Raw genomic sequence first — 17612 nt, forward strand, 5'->3', positions numbered from 1 at the left:
GGCAAAGTTTCACCGATCCAAGTGCTACACCAAGTTTAGTCCCTGGGGAGAAAAGACGATGTTACAAATTAAATGCTTAAATAATATAGTCAATGACACATTTCATCTGGTACAAGGCTGTTGCAGTTAGAACAATGGATTCACTGTTCTTGTGTTAGTAGTCCTAATTCTCCTATAATGTATCTTTGATGGTCAAGTTCAGAATAACATGTTGCAAGGGAGAGAGTTGCTTAACCCTTGTGTTATCTTCGGGTCATTCTGACCCATCAGTCGTTGTGACCCACCGTCGTATTGCGACAACTTTACCGCATACAAAAACAAAGTAAAGCATTTTCTTTTAACCGTTGGGCTGTCTCAGAGCCCCCACATTGCAAAGGTTAAAAGAAAATTATTTTTATTTGTTTTTGTATTGGGTAAAATTGGGTAAACACAACGATGGTTCGTTATGAACCTTTGGGTCATGTGACCCGAAGGCAGCACAAGGGTTCATAATATTTTGTGTTTTTGCAAGATCGCTTTATATAAATGATTGGATGGCTGGGAGTTCAAGTTTCAAGTGTTTTCAGCAAAGTCACAGTTTCTGAGCAGTAAACATGAACATACAATTGGCTAAAATAATATTCCATAAAGCTCCTAAAAACCACACAATAACTGACATTTTTGTTTTGTTTTGAGTTTCTTTATGGTACATGCTTTGTCTCACATTGCATTTAAAAAGACAATGCCACTAAACCTAAACATCTGCTGTGGTCGTAAGAGAAATGACAACACTTGCTCTACAGTCATTGTTCCTTTTTATGGAAGTTTATTAGACTCTTTATTCAAATGGCAATTCTATCAAGCTAAATCAGGGACAAATGTTTTGTTAATAAAAAAAAATATATAGAGTTGAAAAACTAAAGCTTGAAATTGAAAATTTAAGTTTTCGTCTAAAACTTGAAAAATAAAACCATGTATTCAAACTAAAAATAAGTCTACCAATTTTTCTTTCAGTTTGAATACAATTTAGGTTAAATTCTGGAATAATTTTGAATACATTATTAATTAAAAATGTTCACTTTTAAATTAGTTTTCAGTTCCACATTTCATGTTTTCAGATTCAAAACGTATTTCTTTTGCGGCTTCAAATCTTTTTTTATCAGTTTCAGATCTGTTGGTAATGGTAAAGGAAATGGTGTGCTGGTGCCAGCGTGTTGCCTTGCCCGAGAGGACGCCATGCTGACTGCTGAGTGAATACTGTGGTGCATACATTCAAAGTTGTACGTGAAAGTGGGGAGAAGTCATTGTTCCTGCTGATCTTCACAATCTGGCACAGTTTATTGCTCTTATAGTGTTACTTCCTATTAGAAGTCTTCGTTCATCTGACCAGGCTATGTTAGTGATCCCTCGTGTACGGCTCAAGCGTAGAGGAGAGCGTGCCTTTTCTGTGGCAGGTCCTAGACTTGATGGTGTATGTGTAATTGTCAAACGCTCTGTGAAGCACTTTGGCCAGCCGTGTGGCTGTTTGTAAATGTGCTATAAAAATAAAGTTGAACTTGAACTTATTGGTACCACATGTTGTCCAAAACTGTTTTTTTAACTTTTGAAACGTTGTCACTGGCATCAGTTTGTTTCGTTAAAATGTATTTGCTGGATAGAAAGCATTCAGTCATAGTTCTCGCAGTAACACCATTTCCCGTATGGCCATGGCTCGTATCAGATTCAAGACCCTGGTACTGACCTTCCGAGCGGTGAACGGGACTGCACCCGACTACATCAAGTCTCTCCTCAAGCCTTACACCCCCACCTACGGTCTTCTTCTGACAACCGTCTGGTGGTCCCACTTCTCAAGAGCGCCCGATCCCAACCCAAGCTCTTCTCCTGTCTGGCCCCCCAATGGTGGAATCACCTCCCCACCTCCATCAGAGACACTGACTGTCTCCCCACCTTCAAGAAAAGGCTCAAGACGCACTTGTTCCGGGAGTATAACGGTACTTAGGAATGATTTGCTGGACCTGATGTTAGTTTCCTCCACAATGACACACAATGACTCTTATTGAGGGACTTGTTGCTCTTGTTGGTTAGTTGTAACTGATTTAACTTCTTGTACTCGCTGTGAATTATATTATTGTTGCTTGCTTTTTCTACAGGTACACTCTTGCACTTTTTGAGGTTCATGTTGTTTAACCCTTATGAACCTTTGGGTCATGTGACCCGAAGGCAGCACAACGAACCATCGTTGTGTTTACCCAATTTTACCCAATACAAAAACAAATAAAAATAATTTTCTTTTAACCTTTGCAATGTGGGGGGTCTGAGACAGCCTAAAGGTTAAAAGAAAATGCTTCACTTTGTTTTTGTATGCGGTAAAGTTGTCGCAATACGACGGTGGGTCACAATGACTGATGGGTCAGAATGACCCAAAAATAACACAAGGTTTAATTGTAACTTGTTTAACTACATGCTCTTATGGTTCTTCCCATTGGCACTTATTTGCTTTTCACAATGTATGCTTCATGTTTTGGCTACCCGCAATGTTTTGGGGCTATCTCGTTGTTATGATCAGTGACCTATGCACTTTTGTAAATCTCTCTCTTGGAAGTCGCTTGGGATAAAAGCGTCTGCTAAATGAATTAATGTAAATGTAATTTCCTGAAGGCAACATGACTGAGAAGAGTCTTCTGCCTTCTTTGCACATTCCACACCCCTCTGAGTTGAAGCTACGCCCCCTACGCAAAATCGGGGACAAAAGTCTGAAATTTAAAAAAAAAACAGATCTGAAACTGAAAAAAAAGATTTGAAGCCGTAAAACATGAAATGTGGAACTGAAAACAAATATAAAAGTGAAAAATGAAAATTAAGTCATTCAAAATAATTCCAGAATTTAATCTACATTTTATTCAAACTGAAAGAAAAATTGGTACACTTATTTTTAGTTTGAATACATGGTTTTATTTTTCAAGTTTCAGACCAACACTTAAATTTTCAATTTCAAGCTTTAGTTTTTATATTATACTATATTACTACTTTTTTTTTTTTTTTTTTTAATTAACAAAACATTTGGCCCTGATTTAGCTCCATACAATTCAATGTGCAAAGTGGCAATGCAATCCACAATTCAAATAGAAAGCAGTTGTCAAATGGCAATTCAATATGCAAATTACAATGTAATCCGCAAATCAGTGTGTATTATTTTGAATAACATTTTGAATGAACGCTTATTACATTGCATATTTACATTTACATGTATTCATTTAGCAGATGCTCTTATCCAGAGCGACTTACAGTAAGTACAGGGACATTCCACTGAGGCAAGCAGGGTGAAGTGCCTTGCCCAAGGACACGTCATTTGGCACAGCCAGGAATCGAAGTGGCAACCTTCTGATTACTAGCCCGATTCCCTAACCGCTCAGCCACCTGATTCCCAATATGATATTGCATATCATATTGACAAAGTTTTTTCAACTCTTTATTCAAATGGAAATGCATTTTTCAAATGGCGATTCAATGTGGGGCAGCAAAACAGCGCCCCCAGGCAATTGCATTAACATATGTGTCACCACGCTCTTTTTGGTTTAAAATTCAAATGGAAATGCAATCTGTCAGTTGATCGTCAAGGCGGGTCTTCAGTTTGAACGTCACTTCCTCGTTCAGGGACTCATTCTATAGGCACTAATGCAGCCCCATACCATCAGAAATGCAGGCTTTTGAACTGAGCACTAATAAAAAGATGGTTGGTGCTTCTCTTTAATCCGGAGGATGCAGCGTCCAAGGTTTTCAAACATAATTTCAATTTGACCACAGAACAGTTTTCCCACTTTGCCTCAGTCCATTTTCAATGAGTTTTAGCCCAGAGAAGTTGGCGGTGTTTCTGGATCATGTTTACATGTGCGTTCTTCTTTGCATGATAGAGCGTTAACCTGCATTTGTGGATGCACGGCAAACTGTGTTCACAAACAATGAGTTCTGTAGATGTTTCAGAGCCCATGCAATGATTTCCATTAGAGAATCATGCCTGTTTTTTTTATGCAATGCCGCCTGAGTGCCTTAAGATCACAGGCATGAACATTTTATTTTCCCCCTTGTCCCTTACACAAAGAGATTTCTACAGATTCTCAGATTAACTGTATTATATTATGTACTGTGGGGAGTCAGGTGGCTGAGCGGTGAGGAAATCGGGCTAGTAATCCGAAGGTTGCCAGTTCGATTCCCGGTCATGCAAACTGATGTTGTGTCCTTGGGCAAGGCACTTCACCTTACTTGCCTCGGGGGGAATGTCCCTGTACTTACTGTAAATCGCTCTGGATTAGAGCGTCTGCTAAATGACTAAATGTAAATGTACTGTAGATGATGATATATTCAAAGTCTTCGCAATTTTACGTTGAGGAACATTATTCTGAAATGGTTCCACAATGTGTAGATTTTCGCAGATTGGTGAACCTCTGCTTATCTTTACTTCTGAGAGACTGTCTCCCTAAGATACTCTTTTTATACCCAATCATGTTACTGACATGTTTGCAATTAACTTAGTTAGTTGCTAAATGTTCCTCCAACTGTTTATTTTTTAGTAACACTTTTTCCAGCCTTTCATTGTCCCCGTCCCAACTTTTTTTGATTGGTGTTGCGGCTGTCATATTCCAAATTACCATATTTGTTCCTTAAAATTTTACATTTCCTAAGTTTAAACATTTGTTATGTTTTCAATTATCTATTGTGAAAGACATGCAATTATGAGATTTGCAAATCATTGCCTTCTGTTTTTATTTACATCTTACATAACGTCCCAACCTTTTGGGAATTGGGGTTGTACATCATAATAAATAAAGCCTGAAGGAAATTACGCATTTCGAAGCACCTTAAGTTTTACTCATTGCGCAGTAGAGACATAAGCGTTTTCAGACTTTTCAGTGTGAACGAGTAACTTTTATAAAACCATAGTGTGGACAGACAGAATTTCAAAACAAAAACGCAGTTTTCAATTATGCGGATTAATGTAGACGTAGCATAAAACATGCAAGGCTGACACATTTAAAACATGCACTGTGAAGACACATGGCTGAATGAAAGTATCAGTCTGGTAATCACTACGCCCATCCCTAGGGAAAACTGCAAGCAATTGCCACCCATCTGAAGAATGTGCATTAACTCTTTAAAACATTTCCGGTGTTTTTCCTGAAAGGCAGTCTGAGTTACAGTAATCATCAGAATCAGAATTCGGTATGTATGTTACACAAACACAGAATTTAGTGTGCAGTGTTTCCGCTATGTTGATTTTTCCGTGGCGGCCCGCCACGGCTAAATTTCTGCCGCCACGGTATCAGAAATAGGGCTGTACAACATTTTAGGCCGTCTATCAGCAGTGATTGTTTTAAAGCGTATCGGAGGATTGCACGGACACGCGCTTCACAGCGCAGTTGAGATTGCGTGTGTGCGTCCTTGAGAACTGTAGAGCTAAGTCGTATAACTTATGTTGTCAGTTAATTTAAGGCAGTTATTGTATTAGTCTATAGTGTTTGCTAATTTAAATTAAGTTAACTGGTGATTTTCGTTGTTTGTAGGCTATTCTTCCCTGCTAGCGAAATTGCACATGTCGATTCGATAGCGATTGCTGCCCTTGCTCACGTTTGTATTTTAGGTGCATTATTATGCTGAAGTAGTTTTAATTAATAAATAGTGAGTATATTGTTATTATTAGCTACAGAATGCTTAGCCTATCAAGATCAAATCGCAAAAGACAGCGTACATGCTTCCGAGTGGCCCCTTAATCGATAGGCTAGGCTACTGACCATTTACAAGTTACGTCAATTATTAATTGGCAGCATTTATGCCATTTAGAACATACTTTATGACTGTACGGTGTCATTAAGTAGCCTAACTTTATTTCTTTAGGGGAAATAGGACAAAAATATGTGCAATATTACTTTAGCTATTTGGGGGGGGGTCGGACAGACCTGCCCCCACTGCAAAAAAAAATCCTAAAGGAAACACTGGTGTGGCAGGAAGGTGCAGACAATACACATATACGGATCTTAAGTTAAGTACAAAAGTACAATAGTCATCTAAGAGGAGCGTGCTACTAACCCTGTGCTTCTTGGTTGGCATGGGAGGCTCTGGATACTTCATTAGCCGGTTCAAATAGCCTCTGGTAGCCTAAAGCCAACCATGTAATCAGTTCATTGGTAGTTTTCTTACTGTGATGCTCACACACACACAAACACACATACAATTAAGGATAAAAAAGAGAGTGAGGGAGAAGATCTTACCTTGAAGTCATTTAACCATTTTCTGTGGTCGTAAACAGACTTGGTCATGTCGATTTTCTTCAGAATAGCCTGGTTTTCCAGAGAGACCTTCACCAGCTCACGGTTCCTCAGGTCTGCATTCACACTGAGCACATAATATGAAGAAAATATAGTGCCATCATCATAATATTAATAACAATGCATTTTATGTCAACCCAGTGGACAAAAAAACAAGCAGTAAATACATTGAAATAGATACATAAAAACATACAATCATACATATATATATATTTTTTTTTTTAAACTGGCTTTCGAAATCTCTATTGACTGGGGTGCTGTTAGTTGTTCAGGTGGAGAGTTCCATAGTGAAGGGTGGCAGAGGTCTGGTCCCCCATCCACCCCAGGATTGATCTGGGGGTGGGGCAGGATTGATCTGGGGGTGGATAAGTTGTTCTGGGGGGGGCAGGATTGTTGTGGGGGTGGGCAGGATTGATCTGGGGGTGGGCAGGGTTGTTCTGGGGGTGGGCAGCATTGATCTGGGGGTGGGCTGGTTTTTCTGGAAGCAACTTTCTGACAACATTTTTGATTCCTTTTGTACTTTGGAATGCGCCTTGGTCGACGCGCTTAAACCAGACTCAGAACTCCACTGTTTTCCTTTTGGTTTCACATTTATTTTCCTTTATCATTCAAACTTCAATTTGATATGTTTTCGTCTTTTCCACAAAATAATGAGTCTGAAAACTGATTGTCTAAAGGCTGTGACGATATGCCACGCTTCAAGATCAATTAACACAAATTGTCAGTTTACCATATGTCTAGTTCACTGTAAATATCACTGCATTAAAGCACAATTCATCAAGGTAAAAGGTTAACATAGAAATCATAATTTTGGCTCCAACATTCCAGACTCTGTAACTTTATATAACTATTACAACAAATATAAAACGGAGCCAATACACATGAAAGTATTGTTGTTCATAACAATGATAGCATAAAGCATACAGTATATCAATGTCCTTATTCCTCTTGTCCCTCTTTTTTTCATTGTTAACTCATGAGTATACAGTCCACGGTGTGTATTGGCTTGTGTGAAGTGAAAGGGGGAAATGGGGGCGTAGAGTTACAGTAAGTTTTGGGCCTCAACCAGCAGGACCAGCTTAGTGATGGTTCTTCGGAGCGTGCTAGTTTTTGTCCGCACTTGCACTTGCCGTACGAAACCTTTTGAATCTGGCAAGACTTGAATGATTTGTCCCATGATCCACAAGCCTCTTGGAGCAGTGTCGTCGATGATGAGGACAATGTCTCCTGTGACATCATTTCAAAGTTTCATGGCCCATTTTTGTTGTTCTTGAAGTTCGGGTAAGTACTATTTTGTCCATTGCTTCCAAAACAAGTTTGCCAAGTATTGCACTTGGCACCATCTTCTTTTTCCATAACAGTCACTTGGATTGAACACGTCAGGTGGTAGGGCTCGGACTTCAGTAGCAACAGATGGTTAGGTGTAAACGGCTCCAAATCCCCAGCGTCATTCGAAACTGTGGTGATAGGCCTGTCATTTATGATGGCTTCCACTTCACAGAAAAGCATGGTGAGCCCTTCTTCATCCAGTATTTGTTGGTGTACTAGGGCACCCAGAATGCGACGGATAGTTCTTATTTGTCTTTCCCAGATTCCTCCATGGTGTGATCCTGTTGGTGGGTTAAATATCCAATGTATTTCCTTGTTCAGAAGATTGTTTTGAATTTGAGTGTGGTTTAAACCTTGTATTGCTTCTTTTAGTTCACGCTCGGCTCTAACCAGATTGGTTCCGTTGTTGGATCTCATGACCTTGACAGTGCCTCTTCTTGCAATGAACCTCCTGATAGCGTTAATGCATGAGTGAGTGTTGAGACTGTGTACAAGTTCCAGGTGAATTGCTCTGATGTTTAAACAGTTAAAAATCACACCATGTCGCTTAACTGTGCTTCTTTTCTGTTTCATCTGAAATGGGCCAAAAACGTCCACTCCCACATTTGTGAATGGTGGATCATCAGGGATGACCCTTTGTCATATCTTGTCTCCATTTTATTTTGACCTGCATTTGTGCGAGCCTTCAGCAAGGTTTTGACGCGTAGAATCCATGCAACAGCTCTTTTGAGGTGATGCCACTGGGAGTAGCACCTGAACAACCTGTTGACTGGGTCAGTGCAATCTTCCTTGGTGGTAACACTTACTGCAAGTACTTTCACATCAGGATCACTGACTGTGAGGCACAAATCTGGAGTTTTAGGCCATTGAGGCTCAGGGAGACAGAGGAACTCTGGCCCTGACAACCAAACTTCATCTCTCATGAAGCGACTAGTGTTGAGGCCCCTTTATACACAATCGGCTGGATTTATGTAACCATTCACGTGCCTCCACTGGGAAGCCTCTGAAGCAGATCGATTACTGGGACACTGTTGGTGACAAAGGTCGTGAATCTTGATGTTTCCTTGTTTACATATATTTCAGAACTGATGTGCTGTCAGTCCAAAACACAGATGGTTCAAGTGAGAGTTCAATTTCTTCCTGCATCATCCGGTCTATCCATACAGCTACAGTGGCAGCTGTAAGTTCCATTCTTGGGATGGTCACAGGTTTGAGTGGAGCCACTCTGGCCTTACCCATGATGAAAGAACAACAAACTTTGTTGGTTTTGTTCACCATTCGCAGGTAGGAGACCGTATCGTAACCACTTTCGCTTGCATCTCCAAAGTGGTGAAGTCGTGCTGACACTGGTTGCCCAAAGTTATGCAGCTTGATGCATCTCTTAACCTTGTAGTCCCTTAACAGATGCAAGTCGTATAACCAGCTGGACCATTTTTCAAGGTATTCTTCGGGAATTCTTTCATCCCATCCGAGTCTCATTCCAGTTAGTGTTTGTAAGAGTTGCTTTGCAGGGAGGACGACAGGAGCCAGCATACACCCAGTGTGTTGTAAATGGAGCTAACAGTAGACAAAATACTTCTCAGGATAAGTGGTTTGTCCTGTAGATTAAGCTTAAATCGGAAGGAGTCCATCTGGGTGCACCATTGTACACCCAGAGCTCTTTCGATAGGCAGGATGTCCTGATCAAAATCCAGATCCTTGATTTTCTTTCTTCTGGTATTGAAAGGAGTAGGGTTCTGTTGTTGCTGACCCATTAGTTTAACATAAAACCACCCTTACTGCACAGACCAATGAGTTCATGAGCGATTTCAAGTGCTTCCTCTTCATCCTAGTCTGACTTAACCCTTGTGTTATCTTCGGGTCATTCTGACCCATCAGTCATTGTGACCCACCGTCGTATTGCGACAACTTTACCGCATACAAAAACAAAGTGAAGCATTTTCTTTTAAACGTTGGGCTGTCTCAGACCCCCCACATTGCAAAGGTTAAAAGAAAGTTATTTTTATTTGTTTTTGTATTGGTTAAAATTGGGTAAACACAACAATGGTTCGTTATGAACCTTTGGGTCATGTGACCCGAAGGCAGCACAAGGGTTAAGGCAGTTATCCACATATAAATTCCTTAGCCAGGAAGAGATTGCTTTGGTGCTAGCTCCATCCAAATTATCTCTTGTACACTGTTGCAGGGCAATGTTTGCACAGCTAAGTGAGGATGTTGCACCGAAAATGTGCACAACCATCCTGTACTCCTCTAGCTCACTGCTAAGATATCCGTCAGGCCACCATAAGAATCTGAGAAGATCCGTATCCTCTTCTGGCACCTTGACCTGATGGAACATGGCCTTTATTTTCTTCCATAAATGCAGTAGGTTTCTGTCAGAATCTTGTAAGCACGCCAATAAGACTATTTGTTAAGTCTGGGCATTGAAGAAGTCGAGCATTCAGAGATGTTCCTTGGTAATCTGCTCCACAGTCAAACACTACCCTCAGTCAAACACTACCCTCAGTTTCATATTTTTAGGGTTGATCTGGGGGTGGGCAGGATTGTTCTGGGGGTGGGCAGAAGGAAACTGTTGCTTGACCTGAGGTGGTGGGAGGGGTTACTGGGTGAGGAGTTCTCTGAGGTTGGTGGGCGCTGTTCCATGGACGCAGATAGAGGTTAGCAGAAGGGTTTTGAATTTAATTTGGTAGGAGACGGAGTAGATTCAAAAAGGAGTGGAGGCAGTGTTTCCCCTATCATTATATTAGGGGGGCGCCCCGCCCCTCCAACGGCCCCTCCCGCCCCCCCTTGGAAAGTCAAGTAAAAACGTTTTTTATTTTTTTTATTATATAGCGCTAGATCACAAAATAAGTCATTTAAGGTTACCTTTCCTATAAAACAGGTCTATAGTTGCTCTTTTATTAACCCTCGTGCTGCCTTCGGGTCACATGACCCAAAGGTTCATAAAGAACCATCGTTGTGTTTACCCAATTTTACCCAATACAAAAACAAATAAAAATGATTTTCTTTTAACCTTTGCAATGTGGGGGGTCTGAGACAGCCCAACGGTTAAAAGAAAATGCTTCACTTTGTTTTTGTATGTGGTAAAGTTGTCGCAATACGACGGTGGGTCACAATGACTGATGGGTCAGAATGACCCGAAGATAACATTTACATTTACATTTAGTCATTTAGCAGACGCTCTTATCCAGAGCGACTTACAGTAAGTACAGGGACATTCTCCCCGAGGCAAGTAGGGTGAAGTGCCATGCCCAAGGACACAACATCATTAGGCACAGCCGGGAATCGAACCGGCGACCTTCTGATTACTAGCCCGATTCTCTAACCGCTCAGCCACCTGACTCCCTACCTCCTAACACAAGGGTTAAACAAACTAAATGGCCTTATGTTACGTATCTTATTTACACAACGGCATGTCATTTCTGTGTCCCCCCCCCCCCAAAGCTGTAAACCTAGGGGAAACACTGGGAGGGATACAAGGATGGGGTGATGTAGTGGTGCTTCCTCAATCTCATCATTCTGGCACTGCTGTTTTGACTGTACCGTTTTTTTAGGCTACATTCAGGGATCCTGATGAGAAGTGGTCAAAGCATTAGGATGTAGATGTAAAATCTGCCTAAAAGCACCTTTACTTCTTGAGGAGACTCATGACATGTCTGCCAAAACGCTCACCAACTTCTACATGTGCACTATTAAGAGCATTCTCACTGGCTGCATCACTGCCTGGTATGGCAGCTGCTCCGCTGCTGATCGCAAAACCCTCCAGAGGGAGGTGAGGACAGAGGAGCACATTATCGGCTGCCATCTCCCCTCTGTAGAAGGCATCTACTACACACTCGCTGTTTATCAATCCGAAGCTAAAAACTTGCGTTCTTGAGAAGAACGTTCTTGGCAAGCGTCCTTGCTAGAACAGTCTTGCAAGACCGCAAGGACAGAGAATGAATTGAGATGCGGGTTTTCTTGGCTATTGCGCAATACCCCGGACTCGCTAGCTAGGTTATCGAAAAGTGGGAGCAAATTTACAAATTAGCCATTCCATCAATAAAATAAACACATTTTCAGCGACTACACTGTCCATTTGTCGTTGCATTTTAATTCAGATGCTGATTTTCACGTACCGTTTAGCTGAAATATGAAAGTTATGAAGTTTGTCTCCTGACATCTTGCAATGACTTCTGGGAAATCATATGCGTTCTCGCTGGCCAAGTCACCATCTGATGCATCCTCGATAAAAGGGGCGGATCAAGAACATTTCCAGGTATTTTTGACGTTCTTGGTGACTTGTGCTCTTTGGATTGGAACCGTACTTGGGCTATGAAAGATGACGTCAAACGAGTTTGCAAGAATGGAGAAAAACGTGGATTGATAAACCGCCACTATGCCTTAGGAAAGCACAGAGAAAGACTACACCCACCTATGGACTGCCGTCTGATAGTCTCACGCTCTGGTAACATCTATCAGACTCACTAAGTTTCTTCCCCCACGCCATCAGGCTTCTTAACCAGCAACATTAACCTATTTAATGTACTTATCTATTGGCACTTATGTTTTAACACTGGATCAGTTTTCCAGAGATGGATTAAGCCTAGTCCTAAAGTGAAAGTAAAATGTAATGAATATCTCTTAACCCTTGTGCTGCCTTCGGGTCACATGACCAAAAGGTTCATAACGAACCATCGTTGTGTTTACCCAATTTTACCCAATACAAAAACAAATACAAATAATTTTCTTTTAACCTTTGCAATGTGGGGGGTCTGAGACAGCCCAACGGTTAAAAGAAAATGCTTCACTTTGTTTTTGTACGTGGTAAAGTTGCCGCAATACGACGGTGGGTCACAATGACTGATGGGTCAGAATGACCCGAAGATAACACAAGGGTTAATTCCCTGTTATAACTGTCTATATATACACTCACTGGCCACTTTATTAGGTACACCTTGCTAGTACCGGGTTGGACCCCCTTTTGCCTTCAGAACTGCCTTAATTCTACGTGGCATACTTTCAACAAGGTGTTGGAAACATTCCTCAGAGATTCTGGTCCATATTGACTTGATAGCATCACGCAGTTGCTGCAGATTTGTTGGCTGCACATCCATGATGCAAATCTCCCGTTCCACCACATCCCAAAGGTGCTCTATTGGATTGAGATCTGGTGACTGTGGAGGCCATTGGAGCACAGTGAACTCATTGTCATGTTCAAGAATCCAGTTGGAGATGATTTGAGCTTTGTGACATGGTGCATTATCCTGCTGGAAATAGCCATCAGAAGATGCGTACACTGTGGTCATAAAGGGATAGACATGGTCAGCAACAATACTCAGGTAGGCTGTTGCGTTTAAACAATGCTCAATTGGTACTAAGAAGCCCCAAAGTGTGCCAAGAAAATATCCCCCACACCATAACACCACCACCACCAGCCAGAACCATTGATACAAGACAGGATGGATCCATGCTTTCATGTTGTTTACGTCAAATTCTGACCCTACCATTTGAATGTCGCAGCTGAAATCAAGACTCATCAGACCAGGCAACGTTTTTCCAATCTTCTATTGTCCCATTTTGTTGAGCCTGTGTGAATTGTAGCCTCAGTTTCCTGTTCTTAGCTGACAGGAGTGGCATCTGGTGTGGTCTTCTGCTGTTGTAGCCCATCTGCTTCAAGCTTCGACGTGTTGTGCTTTCAGAGATGGTATTCTGCATACCTTGGTTGTTACGAGTGGTTATTTGAGTTACTGTTGCCTTTCTATCATCTCGAACCAGTCTGACCATTCTCCTCTGACATCAACAAGGCATTTTCGTCCACACATCTGTTGCTCACTGGATATTTTCAATTTTTTGGACCATTTTCTGTAAACCCTAGAGATGCTTGTGCGTGAAAATCTCATTAGATCAGAAGTTTCTGAAATACTCAGACCAGTCCATCTTGCACCAACAACCGTGCCATGTTCAAAGTCACTTAAATCCACTTTCTTCCCCATTCTGATGCTTGGTTTGAACTTCAGCAAGTTGTCTTGACCACGTATACATGCCTAAATGCATGAGTTAGTGGCATCTGATTTGCTGATTAGCTATTTGTGTTAACAAGCAATTGAACGGGTACACCTAATAAAGTGTCCGGTGAACTGCTTGTGTTTTTGCAATTATTATTGCCAGTTTTATTGTTGCTATTGTACTTTTGTAACATTTTATTACTGGTACTACTTGTATTGCTGTTTCGGCTTTCTGCCAGTAGCTTTATTCAACAGTTTCATTTTGCTTTTTTGTATTTTGATGCCTAGTGTGTTGCCTTGCATTGTAGTAAGAATGTCATTATCCAGAATGACCTGTGTTATGAACGGTTTGAATGAGTTCTTTAGAATCTGACAGTGAAAGAGAAGGTCAGAATTTGGGACTGATTTTGAGATGGTAGAAGGAGGTTCTGCATAGGTGTTTGAAGCGGCCGCTGTATGTGAGGGAGGGCTCCAGTTTTATGACAAGGTTGGACACTGTCGAGGAGAGACCGACGACCTCTCTGTCAAAGGTGAGGTGAATTATGGGTGAGTGCAGGATTTTTTTTTTGGGGGGGGGGTACCAACAAGCAGCCTTGGGTTTGTGCTATTTAGCTGGAGGTAGTTCACCTTCCAGGCCCTCATCTCTTCAAGGCAGGTGGTCAGACGGGTGCAGGCAACTGAGGGAGGGGGGGTTGGTTTGATGTACAGCTAAGTGTTGTCAGCATAACAGCGGAAGCAGACATCATTATAAATGTAAAATGTATATTAACATAAAATGCTAAATTAATAGATAATATAAGTAAATTAAAACATGTCATCGGAAGTACATGGGTTCTCTGTCTCACGCATGCAACTGACCACCTCTCATAATTAGTCAACAAAGTCCAAATGTATTTGTCTTATTTAACTTATTTAAAAAATGTTTTGACTTTACAGAACATGTCAATATCTGTGATCGGATGTTTGCACAGGCTATTACAAAGGTTAAAACTGCAGTCTGAGAGGGCAATGCAAAATATTGGTTTTCTGATCCGTGAGCCATTTTTTATTTTATTTTGATGTATACCTGTTCATTGTCTTGTTGAAGAGTCTAAATCTCAACCTTCTGGCAGAGGCCACCACGTTTTGAAGCAAACCCCTGAAACTTAGTGGAATTGTTTATGCCATCAATCTTAACAAGATCTGAACAACTACCAGCAAAACAATCCCAAAGCATCATTGATCCACTACCATATTTGCTGTTCACATGCTTTTCCTTGTATGCAGTTCCCATTTTTTGGCAAATAAAAAGAGACTACATGATGCGCATCAAGAAAGTAAAATATTGCTCTCATCTGAATATTGAACACAGCGCTAAATACATTGTCGGGTTCCGACTATGCGAAAACCACACCATTGTCTTTACAGACAATTTGCATGGGTGGTCCTCTTGGCAAATTTGCAACTGTTCCAGCCTACTGAACATGTATAATTCTTTCCCTTATTACCCATGGTGATTAAGTAAAAAAGAGACTGAAAGTAATTCATTATTCAATGGAAATGAAAACATTGATATTGACCCAAATTATAGTTTGCACCAAAAGAAAATGATTATTTTGCACAGCTAGAAATCTTTTAAAGCATGGTTAGCTAAATTGGTCTACAATACTACATCATATATCACCTTGCTTGTGCATCGTTCGAGTTAAGGTTGTGGTGGTCATTAGAATTTTTTACAAACTTTTTTGAGTTTAAATTCAGTGTAAATGTATCAGCTCACTGTTTTTTATAAGAATGTGTCTTCCTCTTCCTGCTAAAACATGCTGACACATACCTGTGTTTAGTTTGATATGTGTTCCAGTTTTCCAGGCCTCCCTTGGTGCCCATAGTGCGGGCGATCCTGGACACCAGCAGACGGTTGTCCCTCTCCAGCTCCATCAGGCGCTCCTGCTCCATCTACATACACCACGTGGGATAAAGGGCCAGTAGAAGGTGTGTGTATGTGTGAGCATGTGTGTTTAATTGGAGGGTCAATCAAGTTAGTTGGATGCATAACTTTACCTGAATTTTCTTCAGTTTTAGATGACAGTGCAAGTATGTCCTGGGAGCTTTGTTGTCCACCATTGGTTTAGCTTCAAATAAAGGTCAAGGCTTTGTTAATAAATATTAAATACTCTTACAGTATATTTTACATTGTATTCATTTAGCAGATGCTTTCATCCAAAGCGACAAACAAATAGTTAATACAAAACACAGACACAGTAAAAAAGTAACTCAGCTACCAAGCTACAGTGAAGCAATAATATATCTGTGCAAGGTAAAGCATTGCATATTACAGTGCAGCAAAAACCACTTAATGCCTGAAGTGCAACATTAAACTATGTAATGGTTGCAGTCTCTTATGAGAAAGTGGTAGCCTACTATAAGGCCTTGAACAGGACCTCAAACATGCTTTCAGTGTCCTTACATTTCATGGTCAAGTTAATCTCAACGAGTGGGAGTCCTACGTTTGCCTATTGTAGCCTATTAGTCACTGCATAGGTGCTAAATAGGCTAATTTAAATATTGGAATTTGCTTGGGCCCTTACATTGTCAAACTCACTTTTTCCCATCCTGTCAACATGGTATTTGTAGTGCTGACCGTCCCACATTTTTCTCATGTTATTGTACTGTCCCGTCGTCCCAACTATTGCGGGAAAAGCCAAATAATCAGCTTTGTTCATGGTTATCGGTAGGCTAATTCGCCTGAATGTGCAAACAAATTGTCAGCAAGAGATCTAATAACAAATGCATTTGTAAATTTCGTAGCGCATCGTGTTTTATCACGTTCCTATGACGACTCCTCCATTGTGACTCGATTGTTCATTTCCGCATTTATTTCGCTGTTGATTGATTTGGTCAGTTCAAAATCCCCCAAACGATTGCTAATGTCTCTGTGCTGTATCAAGACTGCAAACTTTTAGGCATTTCAACTCACAACGCCCCCAGGCTAAATACAGTATCTGTTGGGCAGTTTTCAAGTTACGCTGATGTTTTAGAAGATACTCTGTCTTTACCCCTACCCCTTAGGCTCAGGGCCGCGTTTGTGCAATTGGCAGGAGGGGCTGCTGCCCCGGGCCCCAGCCACTAGGGGGCCCCGGCACGGGAGATAATAATAATACAAAATTAAATAATAATAATACATATTTTTGATGCATTTACCCACCCGTAGTGAAGTCCACGTTTTCTTAGCGTCACGTGTCGTTGCCGGTATCAAAGCATGCAAGACAACAATGGCTTCGCATGAAGGTGATGTTAAACGAGTTTGACCTGCTTCGCCAAATTGACTTCAACGATTTGATTCGTGACTTTGCCTTCAAAAAAGTAGACGAGTGGACTTAAACTAGTCCCACACTGATTATCTTATCCTATGTTCTTTTCAGTAGGCGGCCACAGCCTGATAATTAAATTGTTCAATCGAGTTGTTTGTATATATGTGCAGGGCTCTCAAGTGTCACGCATTGAGCGTGACAGTCACTCATTTCGGTCTTTTGTATTTAATATGCCGCAGCACCCAACCAAAATTCCTCTGGCCGCGCCACTCTCACTATGGAACCGGCAGGAATCAAGCGCGTCTCCCCTGGAGTTCTTAGTCGAGCCTGCCACTTATCAGCCAATCCAAAAAAAGAAAGGGTCTGTACAATAGCCAATCGGAAAATAGCACCATTGTATCTGGGTAAGATTTAATGTAACAACCAATGGAAAAAAAAGCATATCCTGTAATTTTTCACGTGATTCTGCTTCAACATCTTCCAAAAGTTTCGTTCACCTACAGAGCAAACCACTGGAGCTTTTGCATCACTTTGAGCACAGTCATGATCTCCTGTTTTAATGTTACAACAAATTCACAACTTGTTTGACACAAACAATGACAACTTGACTGCTGTTACAAAATCTTTCCCATATAATTAGCATCAGTTTTTCATGTGTCTTAACCAACAGTTTTACAGCCTGTTCACTGACAACACCTGCTCAGAAC

At 41.0% G+C, this 17612-nt stretch overlaps 1 protein-coding gene across 2 annotated transcripts in view; it reads right to left on the reverse strand.

Moving 5' to 3' along the window:
• The window catches only part of LOC136950449 (sperm axonemal maintenance protein CFAP97D1-like), a 62089-nt gene extending 45437 nt beyond the window's left edge, over positions 1 to 16652 (reverse strand). Inside the window, exons 1-6 of one of the 2 annotated variants that reach the window (XM_067244794.1) lie at positions 16197 to 16652; positions 15656 to 15726; positions 15429 to 15550; positions 6243 to 6366; positions 6061 to 6129; positions 1 to 42 (exon numbers count right to left, since the gene is read on the reverse strand). In XM_067244794.1, the coding sequence (XP_067100895.1) occupies positions 25 to 42; positions 6061 to 6129; positions 6243 to 6366; positions 15429 to 15550; positions 15656 to 15726; positions 16197 to 16317 (525 nt within the window). In that variant the 5' untranslated portion in view covers positions 16318 to 16652 and the 3' untranslated portion in view covers positions 1 to 24. The remainder of the gene's footprint in view (positions 43 to 6060; positions 6130 to 6242; positions 6367 to 15428; positions 15551 to 15655; positions 15727 to 16196) is intronic. The other variant, XM_067244796.1, reaches the window with a different exon arrangement.
• Positions 16653 to 17612: the final 960 nt, after the last annotated feature.

Source organism: Osmerus mordax, chromosome 10 (genome assembly GCF_038355195.1).
Source record: "Osmerus mordax isolate fOsmMor3 chromosome 10, fOsmMor3.pri, whole genome shotgun sequence".
Lineage (NCBI taxonomy): Eukaryota > Metazoa > Chordata > Actinopteri > Osmeriformes > Osmeridae > Osmerus > Osmerus mordax.